We start from the raw sequence: 23,937 nt of genomic DNA, 5'->3' as shown, positions 1-23,937 counted from the left end.
ACGAGGAACTCCCTTTAACTCGAAAAGAATATATCGCTGACAGAAGTAAAACGCCCTTGGTCTGAGGTTTTTTTGTAGTTAGGCCAGAATTCACTTTTAAGACGGAAGCACTTCACCTGGCGGATTAGTATAATTCGCTTTGCTATACGCCTTCTGCATTGCAGGGCCACCTCCAGGCCAAGAGGTGACAACTGCTGCCACACCAACCTCTGCTACCGGTACTGTGCAGAACTACGGCAGTATTTGACGTATCCGGTTCCTTTCTCGCGTGTCAGGTGTGCATGTAGACGAGAACACTGCAAATTACTTTAGCGGAGAGAGGTAGTTTCCAATGATGGGCCTGAAGGCTTGAAAAGAAAGCTTTGTAAAATAATTGGTAGGGTTTCAACGTAGTTAAACCGAGTATACGTACTTAAGCATGTGGTTAGCCTGATTGGCCTATGATTTTGCATTTCTGGGCCGTCGACACGTCTGGCAACGATATTAGTTCAGTAGTAGGATCAGTTGAAGAAGACGATGATGTGCAATGTATAGCGCGAGACTGTTTTCCAGTTGAACACGAGGCGTGATCAGCTGCCGTGAAACACAGTGCTCTCGTGGAGTGACTAGCGAAGCTGATCTTTTCGCCTCGCCACGTGTTCGAATCCAGGTCCCGGCAATATTTATTATATTTATTTATGGTCTGGCTATGGTCACCGTCAAGGTCAAGCTTCACACAAACTCTTTGAGGCTGTTAGACCTCGTGAAGTAGTGATTCAGCACTAAATTTCACTGCGTGGTTACCGCTGCATAAACCAAGATTCAGCGACAGCTGTTAAGCTATTTATTTTTTCTTGTACTTTGTATTCATTTATTATTCAACAAGAAGTCAACACCCTATTAAGTTCCTATTGATAAGCACCACAAAAAAAACACGCACACACACACACACACAATTCCTTGTGAGTTCCTGGGTTTCGGTGACAGTTGGGTTCCTTCATTTTTGTCATAACGGGCCCCTCGTTTCCCTACCCCCGTGTGCACATAAAAACATGCATCTATAAGAGTATTAAACTGAACATGAACTTTGCGTAGGAGCAAAAATAAACACAAAAGCCTGTAGACGCCGGCCGCATTCCCCTAAATCTTCGAGTCCTGTTTCAGTTGACACATCGTGCGGATTTATACAGGATGTTTGTAACTTAAAAAAAAAAAACTCACAGGACGTTTACGACTTTGTAACAAGAGATTCAGCGATAGCTTTAGTCACGTGACCATTGGTGTAGTGGTCACGTGATGCACTCGTGCACTGGTAGGCGGTCCCAAACGGAGCCACCGTAGGCTAGCGCACCCACCGGTTATGCCCCGCCCACCGTCGTCGACGACACCGACGACGACGCCGGATGACGACCCGAAACCAAGAGACGGGCTCCTAACACCAATCGCTGAAAATGGAAAAAATTGACAAAATTTTATTAGGTAATGTTATCAGGGATTCTTTTCCTGCAATCACAAAGCCAACATCTCCCCATTTATTTATGCTGGGCAGACTCCCTTCCTTCAAGATGGCCGCATGGCAAAAATAATTATCATGGTGTCGCCACACATTCTCGCGGTTGTAGCAGTTGTCGCATAATCGGAGCCACTGTTTGCTTCGGTTCCCTACGCCTTGAGCACGCTCTCATTAGGAATGTTCTCTTCCCATCTCAAGCACGCGTAGCATTGGTGCTGTCGGCGTTGCCATTCAAGATATACAATACACAACTATAAAGTGTTAACAAATTTTAAACTTTTTTCAGTTGACTTCTTTAACTATTCCAATCATCGCTTTCGGTACCATCAGTACTTTCGAGCACTTAAGGTATCGAACGTAAACATGTCTTAAATGCAGCTGCATCATTACGGGGAAGTCGGTCTGAACACAAGGTGTTTTTTTTTTGCAGCAAATACGCACAAAAACAAGCACCTTAGAAGTTTTGCTATGTTGAATAAAACTTCAACGATTGTGTTGAGAGAGTGCGCAACGCAAGCGACGTCAAACCGGGAGCCTTCTTGACGTTAAATATAAAGAAACAAAAGGCGTGTGATATCGCATGCGGTGTAGAGAGCGTAAAGTAGAAGCCTCTAAATCTTTCTTCTCATATGTGCCTGCAAGGCTTGGAAAGCTCTGCTTTCTTGCATCACTACATTAGCGGTGCTTTCAAATCTTCATAATTCCTTGTAGACCAATGATGTTCGCACATGTTTGCGGGCTCCACACAAAAGTGTTCATCTGCTTTCCGGTATAAAGCTGCGTCCGTAGTTCAATTGGGCGCTGACACATTCTCAAGCACTCAAGCTCAGTTAGTTTATCAACAGTGAGGCTGCGGATATGGAAGCCACCACACCTGCGATCACGCCCGTTACGGAAACCAAAATATCGCCGCTTTCTTGCTCTAATGTTGACAGCTGTGGTGACCTTCATCTGGCGTCCCCTGCTGCATGAAAACGTGTTCGGGAATGAGCTACCACTTGAGCAGTCCTCCCCTTTTTGGCGTTCTCAGTGAAACCACCCCTGATGTGCACAATCAAGGCTCCCCGGAGTATTGGCCTCTCTACCAACTACATCACCCAAACGCTACCGAACGAGACTGTTTGTGACTACATCGTCTTGGACATTGTGCAGGCGCAGGACGGCAGCTACAACCGTGAGTGGCTGATTTTCATCACTGAAAAAGGTGTTACAGTATTGAAAGCTGTTCCCTTGCCAGCACCATGGCGGCCTCCACAGCTTAAAGTCAATGTTCACATGCATAACGGGATAGTCTTTGAGGGACAGGCGTTGTCGATGCGAAGTAGGCAGCTGATTAGTGATCTCAGCTCCGTGAATTCAAGAAACATCGATCCAATTTGAGGTGCCAAAGGAAATTTCCAATCAGTCTTGTTCTGAACCAGTGTAGGCAGTCCATGCGAAAACTTCAATCACGCATCTGTTGCAGCTCGTTACAATACAAATTTGCCTGAAAGCTGCGTGCGGAAGTGCAAAACAATTCACAGAAGAAGAGCCGAAGACAAATGATAATTAAAACTGGCTTTCTCATCAGCAGCAGTACGTTCACCTTAACTACGTCCGCAGCAAGACTAGGCCTCTCCACTTACTCCTAAATAACCCGTAACTGTGCTGCTCTCCTGTAGCTCTCCTCTGAAGTTTTCCTCGCTATTCTCTCCTTGTCGCTTTCAATAACACCGATCGCAGGTGCAATTTTTAATATATCAGCAACCGTCACGGCTGGAAATGTGTGTACCTCCCGTTTTTGTACGTTAATAAACCACTAATACTGGTACTTCTACCCCTATCCGATTGAGACCTTGGCGTCAGTGCAGGCCCACAAGCGTTTTCGCAAACTTTGTCGACCTCGAGAGGCGGCCTGGCGGCGAAGGGCTGTTTTAAACGACTTTTCGAAAAGCCGTAACCTGACGTTGAGGATAAAGCGAAGCTGGCCGGTATAAATAAATTACGTTCCTCAAGTCGCCAAATTTTCCTTTTAAGTGAAAAGTGAGCTTTAAGAAGCAGGGAATGGTGAGAAAACTACACACATGCGTCGCTATCGCTGGTCATCTTCGCAAGGAAGCTGCGGCGATGGGAAGATAGCTTTAGTGCGCTACCAATTATAGTGGCAATTCCCCTCGTTTAGGCGTTGTGTGTTTGTCTGTAGGTTTGTCTGTCGTTTGTCTGAAGCCAGTTTTGTGGCAGGCTGCTCACACGCTCTCCGACTGGTGGTCAACCTGCCCAGGTCTATGTATATATACATATATACATATATACATGTATACATGTATACATATATACCTAGCAACATGTCCACCGTGTCATGGGGCTGCTCAATATTGTGAGCTGCTATGGAAGAGGAACCTGGGTCCCAACTCAACCCAAGTCGCATCTATGGCAGCACGTGCCTATGTCAGTGGCGCTTCGCTTGACTGCTGCACCACTGCGTCAGGTGTAGTAGGAAGACTCCCCGGGACCTATGAATGTAGAGAATGGCCAATTCCGCATACATGTACATTAACCCATTATCGCTACGCGTACAACTTCCATCCATGAACATTGTATCTGAGCACCGGAACCGAAGTGAAAAACCAAACTGTTAGTGTACCTAATTCGCATTTGGCCTAACTATGCAAATACAGCATAATTTTTCTTTATCTGCGCATAAGTCACACGGGGCTATTCACGATTCGCTTAGAAGTTATGCTGACGGGGTCGTTTTTTGGCTTAGCGTCTCGTGCAGGGATCAAGTGGTGGAGAAAGAATTAAATTTCGAAATTTTATTTTGCAACCAATACACCTTTTTGGTCCAGAAAAGCATCCTCATAAGAGTGGAGCAGACATTGAGTTCCTTTTTGCCAGAAGCAATTGTACAGAGTTGTCTAAGCATCTATTTAAACATCACTTTCTGTAAGCGCGCACGTCTCCGTGTGTATGCTGAAGTATGCAGACAGAAGAACGTTTAAATAAGGCAGCTTTGAGCCCAGAATAAATTAAAGCTTCATGAAAAATTTCCTGTGAGTTGCGTTGGCCACAATATGCAGATGCAGCCGTATACTATTCGAAGAATATCATTTGTGGCAGGAATACGAAACGGTGTCGAAGCACTTCCACTAACTTGGGCTAAAAAAATGGTTTCAGCGTGTGCGTGGCGTTTCTTCAGACGTAGCTATTTCCTTTTCTTTAGCATGTAGCAATGCTAAAATCAGGACTATGAGTGCTGCCGTATTCGAATGTTTAGATAGCTTGTCTCATTCCTCAAGGCTTGGGAAAAGAATCGCAAAAGGCCACCGGCGCAGAGCGTGAAAACTCTGCGCTCTGTCTGAAAAGAACTTGGTGTGCCTGTTCATTACAGTCATATATTGAGCGTAAACTATATTAAAACATGGTGTTTTGTGCTTAGCCTTAGATAAGTACAGTTTCAAGAAATGTGAGACCTGAGCACTTATGCACTGAGGCCGAGCCCGCAGCGATCTAAGAGGGGCTACAACGTGGATCGATGTAAGTATACCAGAACACTCTGGCCCAGCTGATGAAGCCCATAGACAGTTACTCCGGTCATGCGATGAGTTTACAGGACCGGCTGTGCTTTCAAACAGACTCGGGGAAGGGCTTTCGGAGCTTTAAGGTGTGTACTTCGCTGAGAACGGAGGACTTGCGGCACTTTCATACTCTGCGCTGCCTCTGGAGAGTCTCTGACAGACGGGGGACGGTCTGATATGACTATCTGTACCGGTTTTAGATTCATCGAGTAGTGAACACACCTTTCTCCTCCTATAGACTACATCGGTCACTATAGCTGCGTCTGCCGCTTCGTTCCCGCCGGGCTAACCTTCATGCGCATCAAATGACTGCGAACCGCCGTTGCAGTGTCGGCATTGTGAGCAAGCCGTTCACACATTCCCTCAGCACACATTCACGTTCTGTGTTCTCTCCAATTTCTTTAAAACAGAGACCTCCAATAGTATTTTCATCTGAACAATGTTTCGTTAACTGCACCACGTTTTAAGGTTTGGTTTGGTTTATGCGGATTTAACGTCCCAAAACGACTCAGTCTATGAGGGACGCCGTAGTGAAGGGCTCCGGAAATTTCGACTACCCGGGGTTCCTTAACGTGCACTGAATCGCACAGCACACGGGCCTTTAGTATTTCGCCTCCATCGAAATTCGACCACCGCGGCCGGGATTGAACCCGCGTCTTTCGGGCCAGCATCCGAGCGCCATAACCACTGAGCCACCGCGGCGGCTACGTTTTAAGGGGTACAGCCACAATTTCTTTTAGATTAGCGTCGTTCTTGCTTTGTGAATCGTGAAAACTAACCGAGAACATCAGTGCGAAGCACGAATAATTAATTACAAGCGATTTTATGCTGGCAATTTCGGTCGTGGTCGGCGCCAGCGCTGAAGTTAAATATTACGTCACGGCCAACCACCTAACCTGGACCAGCACATTTCTGTTGACGTCGGCGTCTCCCGCAAACACTGGTTGCTCCTTTGAACATTCAGTTGGTTCGGTGACGTCACAGTAATTGGAGCATGTGCAGCTGGATGTTACTCGAGGCGGGTGGAAAGGTCGAGTGGTTTCGCAGACAAGATTCAAAGACATATTATTTTCTGCTCTGCTCAACGCCTCGGATTGACACATACCCCAAAACAAAACATGCCGTTTGGCCGCGTTGGGAATTTCTTGTCTCTATCACTTTAATGATTTTCAATATCAGTGAAGGAGTGTAAAAATAGCCATGGCTTTTACACTTGCGGAAATGCAAAATTTCTGCAAAAGTAAGCTTGGTCTGATCGGATTGCTGATGTTAGAGAGTTTACTAAATTGAGGAAGCGTGTGGGATGCATTCAGTGTTAAAGCCTCTACGGGTAGAGTCTAGGCAAAAAACTTTCCTGACGAGTTGGAGGGTCCGTCGGCAGGGAGCAGACACGGTGTTTTGGCCCTCAGTCTGGGGATGGAACGTGCGTTCACGGCGCCGCCGACGACTTCGCACATCTTCTCTTGCCATACATGCCCTAAAAAGCGGTCGCCGTAAAATATTTCACTGCTGACTTCGTACTTGCTGTTTGCACTCTCGTTGATCTTGCCTGAATTCTCCCTGTTTTCGGTCGCGCAGAAACCCACTACTATTTCCTGCGAAACTTGTCGAGCAAGTATCTCTTTACTTTGACTCCTTCCGCCACCCTGACCCAACTGGAGGCTACGGTTAGCGCGTCGTCCTTCGTCAACACCGCTTCACGGATACGGCAGGTTCTGGACCTACGCGGGTTCGGCATTTTGCCGTCAGTTCCCCTTGTGCCGCAGCAATGGACTATCGGGAATACGAACACACTTCGGTCAATCTACCAGGTGAGTCATGAGTCAAGGTGTTAGTTACGTCACGAATAATGAGTACTTCCTGTAAGCATCACCACTAATCTACTATCCAGTAGATTTAGTGTGTTTGAGTATATGCAGCATGGTGGGATTAAAGGATCTGATCATTTGTTAGCGAAGTTGTTGAAAGAGCAAAGGGGTTATTTTTTAGCCATATTCTTGCGGGCCGTATAAGGGGAAAATCAGTCTTCGACTGCGAAATTTCTGAGAGCAAAAAAACCTTGCTCTGTGCCCGTATGACTGCGCTCAAAGCGATGCTAGAGATTCAATACTCCCTTAAATGAATCGCCATGCTTTGAGTTTTCTGTACCTTGACCTGACCTTACCCGTATTGCTCGGAGTTGTACTTTTTCTTCTTTTTTCTTTATTGTATGGTTCAACACTTAGTGGTGAAATATTGAGTATACCAAGAGTAAGGAAGTTATTTGGAATTGAGATTGCGTCACTGAGGAAAAATGGCTGGCGGTTTAGCACTGCTCAGCTCGAAATATTCTGCGAAAGCACGATTTTTTGCAGGTAGACACGACCGCCACGTACCTCAAAGCGCGATTTTTTCCACTGACCCAGGTGGCCAGTCGTGCGCCTTCTCTTTCGTCAAAATCAACGGATTCTAAACCTTCCGCTGGTTTTGGGAAACGTCCGTAACTGCGTCAATTTGTAGGTGACCGCGACAACCTATTAACAGCACGAATGGGTATCCACTGAACAAGTGAGTCTGTTACACTTGCTACTCAGAGGCTTCACACGGACACACACCGCTGAAACTCGAGGAGTACGGCTAGAAATGCTTTCGCGCTGAAAAAAAAGATATAAGAGGATAGACCTGGAGTGAAATGGGCGCGGTGTACTCCAAACAGAACGAAGCAAAAGGCAGTAGGCTGTCCTCTAGAGCACTCCCTTTTATTAAAGGGAGTGCGCTAGAGGGCAGCCTACTCCCTTTAGAGAAAGGTGTACGTGCACTCCCTTTTATAAAGGATAGTGCGCTAGACGACCGTTTACTCCATTTATAGAAGTGTAGAAAAGAGTAATCTGTCTTATAGTGCGCTCCCTTTTATGAGAGTGAGTGCGTCAGAGGACAGCTTACTCTATTAACTCCCATATAGGCCTATTTATGTTTAGAGCGTATACCACCATGGCTGCGCCTTAGGAAAATGTTGCTCACTGATCTCCTGCGCGCGATGTGAAGTGCAACCATCATAAATGAGTTCTAGATTATTAAATCACTTGTTTTTTTTTCTACTTTGTCTTGTGCAGAACCTGCGCAATGTGCTAACGACAGTTAACGCATCCTCTGTCTACAACTTCTACGCGATCACGGCTCATTTTCTCAGTCGGGACTACTATCAGTACGAGCGCTTCATGCAAGAGATAAATGGGTGAGCAAAGAGTCATCCTGCATTCACAACATCTATGACTTTAGAGCGCGCCTTGGGTTTTGAGCTTTTTGTCATAATTACGGTGGCCTAAAAATGCGTGCTTTGGTATAACGCTCGGCTCCTCTCACATTGCAACACCACCTTAATCTGTACCCTTAATTTTACCTTTATATTAAAAAATATTAATTATATGGTGCTTGTCAAACACTTAGCACAAATGGCCAAACCGGAGAAAGGCTACACGCTGCTCTCACCTTAACGGGCCCTCCGCATGCCTAGGTTTTGTAAACTGAGACACAGCACCCTAAAGGTAGTACGAAGCTGAAGCAGCATGAAACAAACGACTGAAAAGAATGGAAACTATAAAGAATACAAAAAGGGAGCGCTAAATACTTATTCCGAAAAAAAAAAATATTACTGCAATTACGCCCTCTCGTTAATGCTTTTGAATAGAACACACCTGTTAATGCGATTGGGATCTGTTCTTCTCCTAATTGCGATGTGAGCGGGAGACTCCACCAATATTCGAGCGGAGCGCACTCGGATGGCGTTTAGGTCCCGATGACGTCATTAATGATGTCCTGGAATGTTGCCTGTCCAGTGACGTCACATGATGATGAGATGGTCACGTGATGTATTACGCCAACGACGAAGCCTTTCTCGCCTCAAGTCTGCCACTAATATCTGCAGCTGTAAAACTTGCATGTACTTTTTTGTCTAGCCTACAGAAAAAGGCTGCGCAGTTATGTAAACATATTCCTTGGACGTAGGGAGCGGGATAAGCAGACCATGGTCTGCGGGGGTTAACATCTTAAACGGACTCAGGCTATGAGGGGCACCGTAGTGAAGGGCTCCGGAAATTGTGAATTTAAAGAGAGACAATAAAAGCTAGGAGCTTCGTGTGCAAGAGCGAATTCTGGCCGACAGATACGCAAGAAAATACTAAGACCAATTCCAGTTCACCTGTCTCACTTGACAACTGCATTCCAGAGGCAATTAGGCTGCTTGCTTTAAAAACGGAGATTTCATGAACTACTAAGAACCAGAAACAGACCAGTGGTCTCAACGCAACCGGCTGCATTCAAAAGTAAATTCCAATAAATTTCAGACTTTTATTAGAATTCAGATGGCTGAGGCTGTCGCCCTGCGCCTGTCGACTTACTCGGTTATCTCGGAGTCCCAGATGTTCTCGACCAATGTGGTTTCGACTTCATCAAAATGTGATGAGTTTGAACATGGTGGCGGTAACATTACTCCCTTCTCAACTGCAAATTTTTCTGCAATCAACATGTAATTTCTACCCGAAACAACGACAGAAGAGCCAATAAGAACCTAACTAATATTCGAATTTTCTCATATTTAACAGGGTATGAAATAAAATATACTTCTCCTTCTAAGAAGCTTCATCCCCATAGACAACATGAGTAGTGTGGCTTGGGTTCCAGAAAGCTTAAATTTATGGTTCATCTTGACTCCAACCTGCGAGAAATAGACCTGAAAACAACAGCAGTATTGGCTGCTGTAGAAGAAAAAACGGTGGAGTTCGGCAAACATTCTAAGAAGTACTCCTCACGCCTTTGAATAGTAATTAAAGCGCGTTAGTGTGTATTTAGTCTCTGCAAGCTAAGATCTTGTTTTTGCTCTTCCCTTTGGAGTTCTCTTCACGGCATTCCATTCGACGCTTATGGAACAAATCTGATTTGACGCAACTTGTTTGTCACTAGTTTCTGTAGACGCAGTCAACTGTGCAGTATGATGTTCTAGTGCCAAAAATAAGAAGTTTGCGCTATTGGAACTATCTGGTCGTAAACAGCGATCAAAATGCTTCACTAGGTGCGAAGCCCCTATGATTCCATGAGGAGTGCTTTCAGAGAATGCGGTAATAAATTCGCTTCGCCTTTTTTTTCCCGCTGAATGTGAGAAGACGAGTATTGCCTTTTTAATTCTTTGTGCAAATACGCAGACGCATAAAAAGCAGATTTTGATTTAAAAAACAAACCTAGTGCACCACGTGAAAAAAGGATGGCCTGAAAGAGGTCGATGAACACCTTCTTTGCGGGGCTGTTGCAGTGTGGCAGACATGGTGATCGTCTTGACCATCGCAGATACGTCGACACTCGAGGCAGAAGCTCCGTCTTCCTGGGATAAATCTTGCTTTTTTAACTCCCGTCAGCCTCCATTGGTACGTCCACGAATGAGGCGGATTTAAACTTCTAAAAGCTTTCATAAAACGCAACTCCGAGCCTACAACCTTCCCTTTCCTCGTGAACTTTTCCAGCAAGAGGCCGTATTCTTAATCGACAGCGTACAATCACCTCAGAATCACTTCGCCTTGACACTCACTCTCAGGATGGACGTGTTCATCGGCGTGAACATAACAGATATACATCAACAGCGGGCGACGGCTAGTCTTGCCGGCGTGCGCAGCACCAGCCGCAGCAGCGCCTCCTTTGAAACGGTGAGTGGAGCAGATTGTTATTTATTTACACATACAGCAGCGCAACAGAGCGCTATGGCAGGAGTGCTTAAGACTGTACGTATATAAAAACATAGAGTGCGGTGTTCAACGTTGGAATATGCTCAAAAAGAAAGATACAAAGCGCAAACTACATGTACATAATAAGCACGAGTAATGATGCACAGGGAACAAAAAAGTAGTTACAAGAAGAGCGCAGTAAATGATTACCATTAAGTTACAGACATGAATAGCTGTGATGCTGTCTTCAGTGGTTGCTACAAAACTTTCAACCAAAAGGAATGAATTTTTCCGGGCAATGCCTTCCAATTATCAGTGGTGCGTGGAAAAAAATATGATTTTGAACGCGTTAGTACGTGCGTAGAATTATTTTCATGATGTTTTCGGGTTCATATTTCTGAAGCAAAAGTAGATTGGTTGGATGAGAGCGTGATTGAAGAATTAATTATGCAGTGCAAGAATTTTAACGATTCCAATCGGTGACGTGCTGAAAGCTGAAACTAAGTGCCGAATAGTGAAACAGCGGTCTTAACGGCGAAAAATAAAATGCACGGATTTTTTTTGGACAGCCTGGAACCTATTTTTCCGTTACCGAAGCATAATATAAAACTGGACGTATTAGTGCTTTGACAGCCGCCGCGGTGGCTGAGTCGTTATGGCGCTCGGCTGCTGGCCCGAAAGGCGCGGGTTCGATCCCGACCGCGGCGGCGGAATTTCTATGAAGGCGAAATTCTAGAGGCCCGTGTACTGTGCGATGTCAGTGCACGTTAAAGAACCCCAGGTGGTCGAAATTTCCGGAGCCCTTCACTACGGCGTCCCTCATAGCCTGAGTCGCTTTGGGACGTTAAACCCCCGTAAACCAAACGTATTAGTGTTTTGTACAAAATTGCATTTATGTAATGTTCGCCTCGGAAAGACAAAACCTTTAAAGTTACAAATATGATCTTAAAGTTACAAATATGATCAATGTCATTAGACCATGACAAGTCATGCGTGAAAATGACACTACGATATTTATGCTCGCACACACTGCTCAACGTAGCCAGTGAATGAACAAATAAAAATCTGAGAAGAATATTTATTAGAGACGGACCCCATGACAGTTTTATTTATGCCAAAGTACAAATCCTGGCAAACTACTCTTATAGGTGAAAAGGATCATTTGAACGATTGATCGCTTTGTTTAAAACCTAGTCAGCATCGTAAAGACGAATGTAGCTCAAAGTTAGGCACACATTGGTGCATTTTACTTCCGGACAGCGCTCTTTTCGATGCGGATATGTGTTATGGCACCAATATAATAATATATTTCATAAATGGCTATCTCAGTTGCTATTTCACTGTAGAGGAGGGTGAAAGACCTAGCATCTAAGCCACAACCGCCTCTACATTCAACCTCTTTAAGTCCCAATTACAAGCGCGTATTTACCCTGTCTCTGTTGCAGGAATGCGTGAGCGGTGTGTACACACGTGGTGCTTTCCTCATGTACTTTCCTTTCGGCTCCTGCGTTTTCGCCAAGTACTCCTACGGATCCTTGAGTGGTGTGGCTACGTTCGATACGGCCACTACTATACAGATGAAGGTGGGATGCTGCTAAATGACTCCGACGGTCATCTTTGTCCATTATTTAAAATTTTGCCTGTTCGTGATGTTTTATGTGGACAGGAAACGACTGAAAAACTTTATTGAGAGTATTCCAAAGCCAATATCGGCGTGGTCGCCGTACTATAGCATAAGAAAAGCGGAGGCGTTCACTCGCTGGTCGACAATAATGTAGTGCATGTGGACGTAGACATAAATCGTGTGCACTGCAAATGGCACCAAACAAAAGTCCACGAAAATCAACAAGAAACTTCGTTTACATTGCGTGCAGCTTGGCCACAGCGTTTAGGGGGGCCAGCTGGTTGGTGCTCACAAGAATGTACAATCTTGATGAAAGGTCTTTTATGCCTTGTGGTTTCCTTTTGAGCCATGCAGCGTGGAAATTACGGCATCGCTAAAGGCCAATACATGTTGAAGTTGAATACGAGGTTAGTTCCAAACGAAGTGGTTTAGAGCTGTAGAGCTAGCACAAGTTCTACACTACACGACTGAAAACCGAACTTTGTACACCGACAATGCTTGACAAGTGACCGCAGCGGTAGCCAAGTGGTTGAGCATCCGCCTCGTATTCGGGAGGTTCGGGGTTCGATCCCCAGTGCTGCCAGGTACCCACCGGTGACGCAACGGGTACAAGCTTTCGGCTGGTCAGGTACTCTGCTTATTTAGGGTGAAATGCTTGAGAAATGGGTCTTTGACCCCACCGTGAGAAAATGCAAAGTACCTTGTGTCATGGCGCTCTTTGGCTGTAGATGCCCTTGCGCCATAAAAAGCTATAATCATCATCATCAACAATGCTTGACAAGTGTTGAATTATTCTTGGCCATGGGTTCGAAACAATCTCTTGGAAGAGAAGCTTTCGCTGGGCCTGCGGTGCTGCGTTGCTGCTGGTTTTGCACATGTTGCCTCTAATAGAGTCACAGCCTTTTTTGCTAACAGATTCGGTCAAAACAAAGGTCTATATTAACTCTCAGGAGCACGCACGGGTGTTTTCTGCAAGGGCATTAAAATATTGTTACTAAGTACTACTACGCGGAGGAACGCGTCTTCGTCTCCCGATAGCTTAAAAACATGCACATAGTGCATCGACAGAGAAAACGTACAGGACCTAGCAATAAGCATATGAGCCCGCAGGACGAACGCTTTGGTTCTGTTGATAGCTGGGAGCTGTGCCTAAATAAGCAATGATATTTTGATGTATCTGCGCTGAAGATTTACAGGAGAAAAGTGAGCCAATCATCCTCAGGTCTTTCTGCGTACCAAACTAAAGCCTACGTTTATTTTATTTCTCCTTCATTTGTCACATCACAGCAGATGCTTTCAACTTGCATTGACGTTTGATGCGCAACAAGTTTCAAGGAAAATAAGCAGTGTGCCCGCAGGAGGCATTTAAGAGACGGCAAGAATGAAGCAATATAGAGTTTCCTTCTATAGGACGTCAGATGTGCAAAGTATCTGCCATGACACGGGCGTGCTTGTTGCTACCGTAAGCTTTCAGGTTCAGTGTATTTCGCCAGCATCAAAAATCTACAGTAAAATTACCTGCATTAATATGTCCTAAAGTCCGGAATTCTTACTTATCGTGATTTAAACTGCGTGAATAGAGAATTGCGCCAAATAGTCTGTTGAATACGTAACTGACCACGGAGATGTGTAGTGACGCTGACAATAAAAATTACCGACATTTAATAAACCCCTCATGTGAATGCCGACATCTTCAGAAGCAGTATTCCTAGCCTCATTGGTTGGCTTTCGCGGTTCGTTTCAAAGTCTTTCTGAACATTGTTGTGCTAGAGGAAAACCTTGATCCAGCTGTAACTTGAGTATACTTTTAATTCCTTTCCATTACATTCTTATCACTCTCAGCAGATTTTTCCAGTCTCCTTCGACAGCAAATACCTGGCACCCCTTCTTATAACGACTGGGGGCAAGAGAATGGCAATGATATAGAAATGACTGATATAGCGGTTCATCGTGTGTTTGTCCTTTCTTCTATGCAGCTAGCGCTTTCCAAAACCTAAGGGATGTAGAAGGAGGCTCACCAGAATATTCCGCACACTGACTGCTCTCTCAAAGCAACACGAGCAGAATATCGACATGATATTAAACACCATTCATTGCGTGGCAGTGAAGAAGGCATAGTGAAGGACAGTTTTTTCAATAGATTAAAGGACCAACCTTCTAGTAATTTCGCATTTGTATTAATTACTCACGAATGCGTCAATTTCTGCTTTCAGTTGTCGCAACACCCGAGATTTCATCGTCATTTCTGCGGTGCTGTCTTTCGTCCTATTTTGTAAAGTTGGAGTAGCTATCTGTTTCAGTAGGACACATTTGATTGCTCATGTGAGAACAGGATTTACACGAGGCTCTCACGTCCACGACATGGCAAGTGCTAAAACGCCTTTGTCCTGTTATACCACGGTGCAGATGAAGAGAGCCATTGGGATGCTTATTCAACGGAACGCCTCTAGCCGCGTCGTGATGGGCTGGCTGGCGCATGACGTAACGTTCAACCTGGCTCCGCCTACCTGCGGCGGCAAATGGAGCCGCCTCCTGAAGATGCGGCAGGTGATTGGATGAAGGTTCACCCGAATTTTCCTGTCACGGACACAACAACCACGCTGTTATGGCGAGACGTGTGTGGTGACGAAGAAAGGACACGAACTCACTGCGGCGATCTCAGTGGAGTGGCCGCAATGCGCATGCGTTGCGTCGTCACGCAGGAATGTGTTAATTACCCTTTACCTCTGCGCACTGTTAGGACCGCATTGATCCCAAAGAAACGTGAAACTTTGTCTCCATCACACTTTTTACGGACACATTAAGTGAAGTAGTACACTAGCTTCAATACGACGTTTGTTTAGCATGTTGCGAACACAAGAATTTTATGGAAGCAAAAAAAAAAGGTCTGGAATTTTTTTTAAATATAGGTTAGCTTAATTTCCTTCTGTATAGTGCCTTACCAGCATCGTCATTTATGCAATATTCTCATTTTAGTCCTGGACAACCACTTTATACCTTTTCTCAATAAATATTTAATAGTGCGAAAATCACTTCATTCAGTGAAAGTATGGTAAAGTGCACGAGTTTCACCGCCTAAGAGCCTGTCAAGTCAAAAATTAGGTTAAGTGCTAGTCTTTTTAATTACCGAAGAGCCTATACATGGGAAATTCATTATCGCCAAGTTGCTCTTAACAGTATTAAGTAAATGTGTGTTTGCGAATGTTTTGTTGCGCTGTACGTGTATAACATGTTCAGAGATTCTACCCAGGCAAAATGGTTAAATCCTCTCATAGAATAGTAAGCCCATTAACATTCTACTCTTGAATTTTTGTCAAAAAAAAAATGAACGCAGCCACCAGATTTCGGAGTTTTTTCAACCATATTTTGGACGTCGGGCGTGTTTTGATTGTGTGCATAGAATTTGTCAGTTGAGGCATGATAAATACATGCGAGACAGAAAATAAATTAGCGTTGCGAGGACACCCCGCACGCAAGTCACGCTGCATTATATTTAAAATGAGACTCCTTCACGGCAGAACCTAAATAATAATGTTCGTAATGGTCACCTAGTGCCCTCTTAAACGCAAGAGTAACCAATACCGACGCGATTGAAAAGCGCACCTCCTTACGGCAGAACCTAACTATATATGTTGCTGACGGTCACCTAGCGCCAGCTTAAAGCCATGAATTTTATCAAAAAGACTGAAAATTGAGTCCCAGGAAACCAATACCGACGCGATTGAAAAGTTTACCTCCTAACAATACGCCTAAGCTACGACGCCGATGCTTTGCGATCGGTTCAAATTTGAAAAGGCATGGCTGTGCGATAGCGGCTGGTGGCGTTGCATTTGAGTGGTCTACCGGCCAGATATTGTAATCCTCTGGAGTTGTGAATCTTTACATAGACGCTGATGTTTACAGGTTTTTAGAAACAATTGTTGCCCCGTTTGCCACGTTGTGCTCGCCGTTGTGCTGTGCTGAATTCCAGAGACCGTTAGCTGAAATCAATATTAATCAGGTTTGTCACATTCCAAGACATGCTCAATATGCGTCCGTATCGTTGGGGTACTCGTAACACACTAAACATAGAAAAAGGGCTCATCATTCGGTCGATCGTGATTACTTGAGTCCGAAAACAAGGAAGATGCATCTTTTAATGACAAAGCGCGCGAACACAAGCGCTCTCAATATACTTTATTGACAGCTTTATATGTAGTGGCACTCGTTCGGAATGCCACCGCCGGTCACCTGCCGACAGCGTCTGCTGTTAGACCGCTTTCGCGACCGGTAAGCGACCATGCAGCGCTGGTCACCCGGACCTCGTACCGAATCCGGGTCTTGCCCCATGACGCAGCTTAGTGCGCAGTGCATGACAAAGAAAAGCTGCTTGCTCGAGAGGTCTACTCCCGGCAGCATTTCCGTCAACCCGGTAGTGGTAGCGTTCGGTCGCTGAGCTCTCAGAAACGCCAAGTAGGCTATCCTGGAACCCAGGACACCCTCAAGGCGCGCCTTGTCGATGAGCTTACTCTCGTCGAGCTTCTTCTCTCGCCAGGTGTCGTTCTAGGCAGGGTAGAGACACGGAACAAGGACAAAAGAATGAGAAAAGTTGGAAGACACACTCAAGCTACGCCTTACGGGTATGCCGCGATAGCGTCAATAAGTTAATTGCGATATATGCGGAATTCTCTACTCGAAATTTAGAGACCCCTGGGCGCCCTCATACCACTCCTTGGCCAATGGTGCAGCGGTTAAGCGGTGCGCCACTGCCCTGCGATGGCAGGTGCTGCCACCGATGGGGCTTGCTATACCCATTGTTGCTTTACCCGAGCAACGCCTCGCGACCAATCATTAACTGCCTCCTGCCGCCGTGGGCAGATTAATCATAATCCAGTGGCAGGTGACCCATCGGCCACCTAGGTTTCATCTCTGGAGAATTTTTGTTGATTTTCACATCATGGTCAACGACGCCGACGATGACGCCCACTATTCCGAGACACGGGATCCTTAACGCGTTACGCTAAAATTTACAAAAAAACATCCAATATGCATTGACAGTCGAGGCGTACCTTCAGACAGCAATATTTTCAGTGAGGCTCAGCTTTCGTTCGACAAAAGCAGTAACGAACAATAGTGGCTTTGTCTTGACAACATCTTCTTCGTCATCAGGACTCCAATACTCAAAAAACGGTGTTCCAGAAAGAAAATTTGTGCCGGCATAATCATGTAATATTATTCCTCAAAACCATCAGAAATTCTTTTGGGACGACAAAGACATTTTGCTTTAAGTACGGCAGGAAGGAGTGGCGAACTTCACTACGTAGGATTAAGGTAAAGCTGATAGCTCATGTCAGGAACATTTGATGTCAGGAACTTCGTAAAAACATTTATGCAGCTAAGATAGGAACCCACTGTGATTTGTTATGACACATTTCCAGGCAGACGTAGTTACTGTTCGCAATACACAAGTCGCAATGCAGCGTTGCTATTTGATCGGGTTATTCCTTGCTGCACCAAAGAGAACTGTCATGGTGTGGCAACCATGGGATGGCGTACACCTTGGAAAAATCGAGAGATGTGCACGCATACTTCAAGTCTGCATTTTGACATAAAATACTCCAAGTCTGCATTTTGACATAAAATACTCTGATCCGACGCCTTTAGTGGACAGTATTCGATCATCATGTCGTGCATGATGACAAGGACCTGCAGTCAAAGAAGTCCATAAAAACTTGGCAAAACCCTTCGGCATTTAGCACTGCAGCCGGAAACGAACAGGGAATGAAACTACACAAAAAACAGCAAGAAGAAGTTTGTAATAAATCTCAAATTACAATACATACAATACGCCGTCTCATGCAGTACACCTCAACACTGTGAGGACATTTCTGGGACCTTCACTGAGAAAAACAACTGCGAGCTGAAAACTTGTGTCATAACGCTAGTTTTCAAAACACACTTAGGCATGTTGTACATACCAAATGTTCCACTGAATATTTGCTCGAAATCTTTGAATTAGCTAGTTCAAAAGTGGTATAGCTATACGCGAGAGCCAAACATCTAACCAGTTCAAGCCAGCTTTGTTTCTAGTCCCATGGCCTCCAACTTTCTGCGTTGGTCAAGCAGTATTTAGAAGTGTTTAGAAATGTTTGAGGGACTAAAAAGAGGGCGTCTGCATCTACCGGTCAAGTAGTGAATGCACAAATAGTGCAAGCTTAAACAGACCCAACTGACTTGGTTTTCGTTGTTATAGGTAGAGCATGTAGGGTCTCTGTTGGTTCTTAACTATGCAGTTGACACCAAACAGAAGAGTTCTGGTCCTGGTTCAACCGCCCCAGTCGGAGCATTTCGCGGTCTTTCTTCAGTTAATGTGGGCCAGACACTTTTATAATTTCGCGAGAAATACTGGGATGACAGCACTGTTCGTTTTAATGCCAAACCAAAAAAGACAAATTTTTCAGAGCTTCACCCGAGGCTCCAGCACTTGTCCATGGTAGACTTATGGAAGCAGACCAACGTGAACGCGAAACCAAAGGTGCTCCCCAGACATCTGAGTCCGCTAAATGGCGCTGCCCGCTGAACCGTTGAAAATGCGAACGTTTTGATCAGGCATCACCGCATTCAATACTGACTTCCCATTAATTCTGAGCAAATAATCTGAGTGTATGACCCTAACATACTAAAAGCAAAACTTCCCGCCGAATGTCAGCTCTGTGCGAAAGTTTTGTGCGAACAAGCTACCGGCTTCCCTCAGAAAATCTTTCTTCATTCCTGTCTAAGTGTCGCAAGAGCAGGTATAGCGCGGAGTAGACATCTGTAAGTCGGGCTCTCTGTAAGACTACATCAACCATGAAGCAAAGCTCACCTTAGCAAAGCCGGCTTTCAAGCAATAGACGCTTTTTCCGTCGGCAGTGTCCACATCTTCCCAGAATCCCCGCCAGCGTTTGCCGATGGTAGGATCATTTTGCCGCCGCTCTGACAGCTCGTGCGCCATGGCCTTGCTGATAACCTGCGTTGCAGGAACGTTATATCACGAGTCCCAATAACAATGATGAGACGGGTATGACTATATGAGCGAAAACACGGAAAGAGAGTAATGGGAGGGGAGGTATTCAACGACCTATGTTCTCCAAAAATATAACACTTTATCGCTGCGGGGAAATATTTTACGTCCTTCGCATATTCTAGGATTGTTCAAAAATCAGCGACTTTCCGGAAGTAGTGACGCTTCGATTCAAAGAAAACACTTCCGTGAAATTCCTGCAAACTTTCGCGGTTCGCCGTGAAACATGACCGCAAATGCTTCATATTGCAGGGCTACTAACGTGTGAAAGTTTGCTATGAGCGGATGTGAATCTTAACAGCATTTGTAATGCAAAAAGTCACGCAACAGGACGGCAGTTTCTTTTTTTCCGGAAGTTGAGTAATAGCAGGAATATATCCACTACTCGAAAGACGTGCTCTGCGTTCTCTCTAGAAAGACTGCAGCGGTTCTGGAAACAAGAGGTGAATACGGGACAACCATATACTACACCAAAAGGCGTTTCCAGTACTCCTTAAATTTTATGTGCAGAGCGCTCAAGATGGCCTTTAACGTGTAGTGTCTACATAGGAGTTTGCTAGTCGACACAAGAACTGGCTATTGTATCTTAGAACGAATCGCCCCGAAAAAAAGCCACTTATTTTAGCTTACAGCAACTGTCCCTGGAAAAGCTTGTTTTAAATTCGTATTTTTCTGGAAACTTCCCCCGACTGGGCATTACCCAAACGGGACTAGCCATAAACGGTCTGTTTTTCTTTTCCTCCGGAAAAGGGCAAAGGCCGCCTGCATTCTCCTTAATTGCAAGTTGAATAGAACATCTGCTGCGTTTAAGTAAAACAGTGCCGCCTTTTTGGCTAGAGTTTTAAAATAATTTCATTTCATTTTATACCGGAAGGTCACCACCGGTAATGGAGGTTGAATATGAAGTAGACGTGCTCTCCCTGTGCACATTTTTTTCCTCATGTTTCAGCAGGTGACAGGAAAGAGGTTATGGCTGTAATTTTCTAATTTTGGTAATAGAATAACTTATGCGATATTATGTACGGCATCAGCCGAGATTTTGAAAGAGGAAACACGGGACAGCTGTCGTAATGTAGTCATCCCCTTCGAATGCTGGGACTGAAAAGAATTGGTGCTAAGCAAAGTGAAGGCATCCAGTTAGTGGAGACTTCCAGAATGCGTGTCATGCTAGTCAAGAGTACCTTGAAGTCAAGGTTTTGCAACTGAGATCCTTGTTTCAGCAGGACATTCTTGCGGTCCAGCTGGTTCATAGCTCTAGATATGTTACAAATGCGCAAAAGACAACGACATAGGCAACGAGGAACACACACTGAGCCCGTGGTGTTTTGTGTGTTCCCCGTTGCCCATGTCTTTGTCTTTTGTGCAGTTTTAACATTTCTTGAGATCCTCGTGCTCGTACCTGGCCCAGTGTGGCGAAGTTGTACTCTGGTGGAGCTCCGGCGTCGTAGTAAGGAGGCCGGAAGAACGCCCCCGGCCTCTCCACATGAGCCACGGCTGCCATCCGCGGAAGCAGTGCCTGCACCAGGGGCGGCAAGGCGTACCACGCGCGAAGGTGCCGCAGCCAGCGGAAGGGAAAGCTGCGTGTCGAGGCTGCTGGACTCTCCCCGGTGCTCTGCATATAGCGTTTGTTCTTCACTTTCTGGACCATGAAGCAAGTCCAGCTTTCTCGGGCAAAAATTTCGGAAATTAAAAAAATTGTAAAACACTGTTATGGATTTATTGAAGGTAATGGTCCATTCTTCTTATATGTAGAAAAATCTTTCTTATAAGGTGTTTCCATCAATCGCATCGCACAGTTAAGACTGCCATAGAAAACCAGTGGGGAACGCTTTTGACGATAGCAAAAACGTTAATAGAAAAACATACATGACTGCCGTCGGATGATCTGCGAATATATTGACTATTATCGTGAAATCTCACATTATATTAAGAAGTTGCGTTCATTAACAGTTTCCCGCTCAAAGATGCTTTTGTCCAGAATTGCTGGTAAGGCACAAAATCAACACGCAGTTCCCAGTCTCACGCTGTACAAATTACCTCAGGTGACAAAATCTCTGAAGGTTTTACTGCTGTATTCCCTATTTCTTCCCAACACTCGGGGCGTGCAAAACTTGGCTAGCTGGTCGCACAGCCGGAGCTGCTTCATCAAGCTCGTGTAATCGAACGTGCGACTGGAATTCTGACTGATCATCTCTCTCATGCCATAGATTCTCTACCAAAAGATTTTTCAATGATGTCTATTACTCTTCTGTACGTCGCAGCTAAACTGCTTCCAGGCCGCCTTACCTTCGCTCACCATCTCTCTATACTCCCCGAGCGCGTGCTGGCCTGGCAGCTATTGATCGCAATTTACATATTACAGCATGAAATTCTCGCCAATATTTATCATTTTCTGACGACGTCGGTAATGTATATTAAGGTATACTCAAAGTTTCAAGATTTTAATTTACTTAGCCTCTGAAATTTAATAGCAGGAACAAAAACAAGCACACAGTATCCGCCAACGCAAATTGAACCGCGCCGCTGATAGGTCAAGTACTAGACGGTAACAATGACCGTCGCTTTTCAGCAGCCAATATGAATTGTTTGCTGCTTTTGGAGAAGTTATCTTTTGTTTCACTTCTTCTTTGAAACTTCGTACAGCGGGTATGCCTTCTCTTCAAGGCAATTGTGTAGTCTGGATAAAAACTAAATGAACAAAAGAAGATAAAGAAATAAACTTCATGGCACCTCATTTCCGCCATCCAGAGCCGTGAACAGACTGACAGAAGCGGCTTCGCTTCCTGCCGTGATGGGAAACAGTGCCACACTGGTGACTGGTGGTCCGGACACCGTGGCGTTGTCATTCTCGGAGAGGTCGCTCCTGTTCTCCGGAGGGCTTCTGAACACCGATGCCATGGCGTCCTGGAAATCTCCCATGAACCGGGTCACGTCGACGATAGACGCAGTGGACACGGCGTCACTGCCTGCGCGCACACACATGCTTTCTCTGAAATCGCACATATCCCGTTGCACCTAGAAGCCACTGGCCTCTTCGTAATATGCCAACTTTTGTACCCCCCCCCCCCCCCTCCCTCCCTCCGGCGGTTGTTTTAATAGTAGTTTTTTCTTCAGACACGAAGCAAAAGAGAACCGGCATCACGCGTCTGCGGCTAATTTTTCAAACTTGTTCGTAGCTGTTACAACTAGAAAACGAGACAGAGGCTGAGTGCTAGAATGTGCGTCCTGTTGTCGCGTTGGGCTTACATGAATAGCGTGAACGCAACCTGCGATGCGCATCCCTTTTCGTCGTCGTGATAGAAATCCGTCCCTAAGAAGAGAAATTACCTAGGGTTTAGCGCTGAAAGCCTCAGTCTATATCGATCGCAGCGACAAACACGTGCTTTGAGGCACCGGCTCAATGGTCAAGCGTCCTTAACTACCAGGCGGCAGTTTCGTGGCTTCCACTCTCTACCAATGGTCGCACGTCATGGAGTACGTAAGATTCGCACTGGCGCAAGGAAAAATGCTATAGTTCTTTGGTGCACCTTCCGCGGCCAGAACTACATAAGTCATCACGAAAACCATGAAGCATTAGGCGAGTGCACCATGGCATGTGTATGTGCTACTGCGATGATAACAATATTGCATGCGTGTTCTGAAAAAAAGTTTATCGCAGTGCTGCCTCGCTTATCAATCGTGTGGTACTAACTGGGGATGAGGCATGCAATTTTCCTTTGTACCTTGACACATTTAAGCCGACTGGATTATTTGACTACGTCAAAATCAACTGATTTTTTAATACTCCCGTCCTGTGAACTTTTGTTCGCGATAGTGCAGTGATGACTCGTCTCAGATGTTTAAGCCACAGTATAATGGGGAAATTGTGACGCTGAAAGGTACTGCACGATTGATAGACAAGTCTCTTGTGTTGTGACCAGTCAGAGCCCGGTTGTCAGTCGTAATATTTTCTTACTCGCATGTAAGCATCGCTAGCCCTTGATAATAATAAAATTGTGTACAGTAATGCTGTAAGAGGTCGAAGGAAACAGTTTACGCAGCACCATTTCTACACGTCTAGAGATAGCTGTATGATATTGGGGCACTCCGACCACAGCAACAGCGTAATATACTTTTGTTCGACAATACATTCCATGCTATAAAAAGCATCAAATACGCAAACATTCTGATTCCAAATAAACGATAAAATTGGAATAGCAGTTACAAAAAATAGCGTAGTGTTTTTTGCTCTAAGAGACCTTTCGTCGTTAGCTTATCCTTTTGCTGCAGACATCAGAAATCACAGCCATCTCATCTACTCGCATCTGAAACCGTCTCCTAATTGGGATTCTAATGCAAGCTGATCCTTTCAGTGTAAAGAAATGAATACGGAACAGAATATCTGCACAGAAATTTCCATTGTTCAGCTTACCTTCCCACAATGAGAGAGCCGCGTACGGTACACCCCTCAGTCTCGCCACCATGGCGGCACACTTCGTCTCTTGGTGTTTTGGCTGAAAACGAGTCAATGAAGATTATACTACCGCTGATGT

General features: G+C 45.2%; 2 protein-coding genes across 2 annotated transcripts; one reads left to right on the top strand and one right to left on the bottom strand.

Moving 5' to 3' along the window:
• The first annotated feature begins 134 nt into the window (after window positions 1-134).
• On the top strand, window positions 135-15,156 carry LOC144100034 (uncharacterized). The gene is made up of 8 exons (XM_077633083.1): window positions 135-218; window positions 2,523-2,666; window positions 6,628-6,860; window positions 8,142-8,263; window positions 10,334-10,445; window positions 10,542-10,721; window positions 12,185-12,322; window positions 14,770-15,156. Exons 2-8 carry the CDS (start codon window positions 2,537-2,539, stop codon window positions 14,920-14,922), a joined length of 1,068 nt encoding a protein of 355 aa, XP_077489209.1. The 5' UTR covers window positions 135-218; window positions 2,523-2,536; the 3' UTR covers window positions 14,923-15,156.
• Window positions 15,157-16,549: 1,393 nt separating this feature from the next.
• Window positions 16,550-23,898, bottom strand: LOC144100033 (uncharacterized). The gene is made up of 5 exons (XM_077633082.1): window positions 23,817-23,898; window positions 22,136-22,371; window positions 20,805-21,017; window positions 19,208-19,351; window positions 16,550-16,905 (listed from the first exon to the last, which is right to left on the bottom strand). The coding sequence occupies exons 1-5, from the start codon at window positions 23,866-23,868 to the stop codon at window positions 16,552-16,554; spliced, it is 999 nt and encodes a 332-aa protein (XP_077489208.1). The 5' UTR covers window positions 23,869-23,898; the 3' UTR covers window positions 16,550-16,551.
• Between the last annotated feature and the right edge of the window lie 39 nt (window positions 23,899-23,937).

Source organism: Amblyomma americanum, chromosome 8 (assembly GCF_052857255.1).
Source record: "Amblyomma americanum isolate KBUSLIRL-KWMA chromosome 8, ASM5285725v1, whole genome shotgun sequence".
NCBI classification, from domain to species: domain Eukaryota; kingdom Metazoa; phylum Arthropoda; class Arachnida; order Ixodida; family Ixodidae; genus Amblyomma; species Amblyomma americanum.
The sequence above is the reverse complement of the archived record's forward strand: the minus strand, read 5'-3'. Positions and strand labels throughout refer to the sequence as shown.